The sequence below is a fragment of the Trachypithecus francoisi genome, unplaced genomic scaffold, assembly GCF_009764315.1.
Source record: "Trachypithecus francoisi isolate TF-2019V2 unplaced genomic scaffold, Tfra_2.0 Lachesis_group6, whole genome shotgun sequence".
NCBI classification, from domain to species: Eukaryota; Metazoa; Chordata; class Mammalia; order Primates; family Cercopithecidae; genus Trachypithecus; species Trachypithecus francoisi.
In genome coordinates this window covers 100,352,622-100,357,111 of record NW_022681471.1, presented here as the reverse complement: position 1 = coordinate 100,357,111, position 4,490 = coordinate 100,352,622, and the positions used below count along the sequence as shown (strand labels likewise).

The window sequence follows — 4,490 nt, the reverse complement described above, 5'->3', positions numbered from 1 at the left end:
AGGGCCCGTGCCCTCTCCATCACCATTGGAAACTGCCCCCTCTAAATCACATTTACATTCCCTCTAGAAGCTGCCACCTGGCAAACACTCCACACTGGCCACCACTTCCTGCCCCCCCCCCCCCGCCGACTTCAGTTCTCTGGAGATAGCTTCTCCTTGATGTCTCACAGACACCTACAACCCAAAGCGACGGAAACTGGGAGGAATCAGAAACATACTCATGGATTTACATCCTTTAGTTGCACTTGTTGATGACAACAGCAGATATTCCTCAGCTGTGACACATTTTTGCCCTGGCTAAGCCTGTGAGGATCCCCTCAAGGCTCTGGGACCCAGTCTTCAGTCATTCTTTTTGGATTTGGGCATCTCATCAAACACAAAGCGGGTTCCATCACTCTCAGCGCGGTCGGGCTCGTGGTGGTTGTCCACTTCTCTCTCCCCATCTTGTGAAGTGTTGCGCATCCTGCCATTGTTGATGGCCTCCAAGCCTACCTGCTGCATGATGTAGTCAGCAAGGCAATCGAGCACGGTAAGGAGGATATTTATTGTGGAGGAACTCTGGCTTTGGGTGTCTTGTTCATCTTGCACAACTCGGTCCACGAAGCTCATAGGGACCCGCAGCCCATTTCTAGAAGGGTCTTGAATCTGGTTGTTATTTGTAGAGGAGTTCTTACGGTTATTTTTCTCTGACATGATATTTGCTGGGTTTGGCTCTGATCAGCTCTGCTTGATTCTCCAGCTCAAGCAGGTCTCTGAGGACACTGGTGCTGCCTATTGTATCCCTCTGCTCCAGGCCCTGATTGGTCAGGGAGCTAGCTGCCTTTGTGACATCCCTAGGCTTTGTGATTTCACTGGTGTCCACTGGTCCCTGATCAGACCTCAGCTTAGAAATGTCTGTGACACTGATCTAGTCACCCTAATGACTGAACCCTGATTTCGAAGGAACTATAACTCTCTACCTGATTTTGACATTATAAAAACAAAAGTGTGTTTCAATGGAAAACTTTGCTCTATCTTTAGGACACCACTGCAGGTTATCTGATTCTAGCCTTACATTATCTGTGAAGTCTTTTATAGCCTTTTGTTAGTTGTAGGCTGCTGATACATGTACAGTATATTCTTTAGTAGAGGTTCAGTTGGTCTTCACCTTATGAAACCAGTTTTGCCTCCATGTGCACAATCATTTAATATTACTGATGAATATTCCCATATCAACTCTTTGGTTTCCCTTTTGAAGCAGTCATAACATCTTTTTTTTTTAGCATGTGTTCATTTCGTATCTGTATGAGTGTCATGATTTTACCCTATTTGAAAAATGCATTTTATTTTTTTATTTTTATTTTTTATTATTATACTTTAAGTTGTAGGGTACATGTGCACAATGTGCAGGTTTGTTACATATGTATACATGTGCCATGTTGGTGTACTGCACCCATTAACTTGTCATTTACATTAGGTATATCTCCTAATGCTATCCCTCTGCCCTCCCCCCACCCCACAACAGGCCCCAGTGTGTGAAGTTCCCCACCCTGTGTCCAAGTGATCTCATTGTTCAATTCCCACCTATGAGTGAGAATATGCGGTGTTTGGTTTTCTGTCCTTGCGATAGTTTGCTCAGAATGATGGTTTCTAGCTTCATCCATGTCCCTACAAAGGACACGAACTCATCCTTTTTTATGGCTGCATAGTATTCCATGGTGTATATGTGCCACATTTTCTTAATCCAGTCTGTCACTGATGGACATTTGGGTTGATTCCAAGTCTTTGCTATTGTGAATAGTACTGCAATAAACATACATGTGTATGTGTCTTTATAGCAGCATGATTTATAATCCTTTGGGTATATCCCCAGTAATGGGATGGCTGGGTCAAATGGTATTTCTAGTTCTAGATCCTTGAGGAATCGCCACACTGTTTTCCACAATCGTTGAAAAATATATTTTAATCATTTTTCAATTAATAATAAGATGCTCAATAAGTTTACCTGTCAGTGCCAGGTAAACAGTTGATAGAGAAGTGCATCTTGTGCTCAGTTTAAGCCCAGATGTGTATTTCTTGTCTCTCCTAGGTGAAGCAAAAGCACTAAGAGATGTTTCTTTTCTACTATTTAATTTTCCTCTCTAGTAATTCTGTGTTTTCCCTTTGACTTTGGTTCATTTACAGCCAATAACTTTGCCATTCCATAGGGAAAAAGTGGAAAGAACAAAAGAGTCTCAAATCCAAACAATTTCAAAATCCAACCATTAGGTTTCAAGGCCTGGGAATATTCTATGATTTGAGACTCCTCCCTTTGATCACTCTGCTCCTATGACTTCACCTGGGGTCATAAATCTGCCCTCTGGCCTCTAGGTTCTGCCCTCAGTCATTGTTCCTTTATTTTGAATGGTAGCATATGTTTACGGCTGACTAGTTTTATCAGCCTGCTTTCTCCTGTCAAATTTTGGGAGTCCTATGGCCTTCTTTCATTTCTTCCTCTATTTGTCCCTTTCAGTCTAAGCTGGCATTGTTTCTGCTGATATAACATTCTCAAAAACTTATAGATCTTTTATGTACGTCATGGGGATTCATGTGATTAGACAAGAGGTTTCTTCAAGATCCCTCAGAGACAATCCCTTGCTTATTCTGAGAGGCACACTCCATCTCTCTTCAAAACACCATCTGTGTAATTGAATACTTTGATCTTTTGATCCCTTAAAGGCACTAGCAAAAGGATGTCTAGCCATGCCCTTGATTTTATCTCTGGAGGATGACTTCGTGGCAATGAATTTCCTAATTTTGGTGTCTTTTTGCAATCTGGATAGGCTGAAAATTTCTCATATCATTGAAGCCTGCTTTCTTTTTGCTTAACAGTTCTTCCCTCAATGTATGTCTTTCCTCTAGCATTTTACTATAAGCAGCAACAAAAGCAGGCCATTCATTTAATCTTTGCATGAAAATCTGCTCAGCTAAATATTCAAGTTCATTGCTTACAAGTCCTGCTTTCCACATAATTGTAGGGCACAACTCAGCTACGATTTCTGATGCTATGTAACACAAACTCCCTTTTCCAATATTATGTTACTAATTTCTTTCTAAGCCTTCACCAGCAACACCTTCAACATTTTATTTCTATCAATAGTTTGTTTATGATAATTTAGGTGTTCTCTAAAACAATATAGACTTTCTCTACTGTGCTCCTCATGTCTGAGCTCTCACCAGGAACACTTTGAACATTCATATTTCTACTAATGATCTGTTCAACATAATCTAGGGTTGTTATATAATGCTCCTGAAAATTATTCCAGTCTATAGCTATTATCCAGTTGCAAAACCACTTCCACATTTTTAGGTATTTATTATAGCAGCAACCCACTTCCAGGGACCCAAAATTGTAATAGATCCCTATGGCTGCTATGATGCCGTAAATTTGGTAGCTTTAAAATACATGCATTTAGTATCTTTCAAACCTGGAGGTCAGAAGTCCAAAATCAGTTTCACTAGGCTGAAAATAAAGTGTCAACATTGCCATGCTCCCTCTGGGGACTCTAGAGGAGAGTCTGTTTCCTTGTCTTTCCCAGCCCCTAGAGCTGCATTCCTTATCTCATGGACCCCTTCCTTCCTATTTACAGCCAGCAGCATAGCATTTTTCTTCAGCAGTCACATTTCCTTCTTCTGTGTCAAATCCACCTCTGCCTCCCTCTTTTATGAACATGTGTGACTGCCTTTAAGTTCTATCAGATAATACAGAGTAATCTCCCATCTTCCACAATCATCTCTGTGAATTCTCTTTTTCCATATAAGGCAACATTCGTAAGTGCAAGGGGTTAGGATCGAAGTACCTTTGGGGACCATTATTCGGCCTACCACGGGAGTTATTCCCAGGAAACTCTGGCAGGGAAGAGAGGAATTGAGACAGAGAAGGAAAGGAAGCAAAAAAAAAGTATTTGTGGGCCCGGCGCGGTGGCTCAAGCCTGTAATCCCAGCACTTTGGGAGGCCGAGACGGGCGGATCACGAGGTCAGGAGATCGAGACCATCCTGGCTAACACGGTGAAACCCCGTCTCTACTAAAAAAAACACAAAAAACTAGCCGGGCGAGGTGGCGGGCGCCTGTAGTCCCAGCTACTCAGGAGGCTGAGGCAGGAGAATGGCGTGAACCCGGGAGGCAGAGCTTGCAGTGAGCTGACATCCGGCCACTGCACTCCAGCCTGGGCGACAGAGCAAGACTCCGTCTCAAAAAAAAAAAAAAAAAAAAGGAATAACCCAGGCTGGCCACGGGTGGCTCACGCCTGTAATCCCAGCACTTTGGGAGGCCGAGGCGGGTGGATCACGAGGTCAGGAGATCGAGACCATCCTGGCTAACACGGTGAAACCCTGTCTGTACTAAAAATACAAAAAATTAGCCGGGCATGGTGGCGGGTGCCTGTAGTCCCAGCTACTCAGGAGGCTGAGGCAGGAGAATGGCGGGAACCCAGGAGGCAGAGTTTGCAGCGATCCCGAGCCGAGATCGCCC

General features: G+C 43.3%; 1 protein-coding gene across 1 annotated transcript; it reads right to left on the bottom strand.

Moving 5' to 3' along the window:
- Positions 1 to 215: 215 nt before the first annotated feature.
- On the bottom strand, positions 216 to 798 carry LOC117078539 (huntingtin-interacting protein M). The gene has a single exon (XM_033202096.1). The coding sequence runs from the start codon at positions 691 to 693 to the stop codon at positions 340 to 342; it is 354 nt and encodes a 117-aa protein (XP_033057987.1). The 5' UTR covers positions 694 to 798; the 3' UTR covers positions 216 to 339.
- Positions 799 to 4,490: the final 3,692 nt, after the last annotated feature.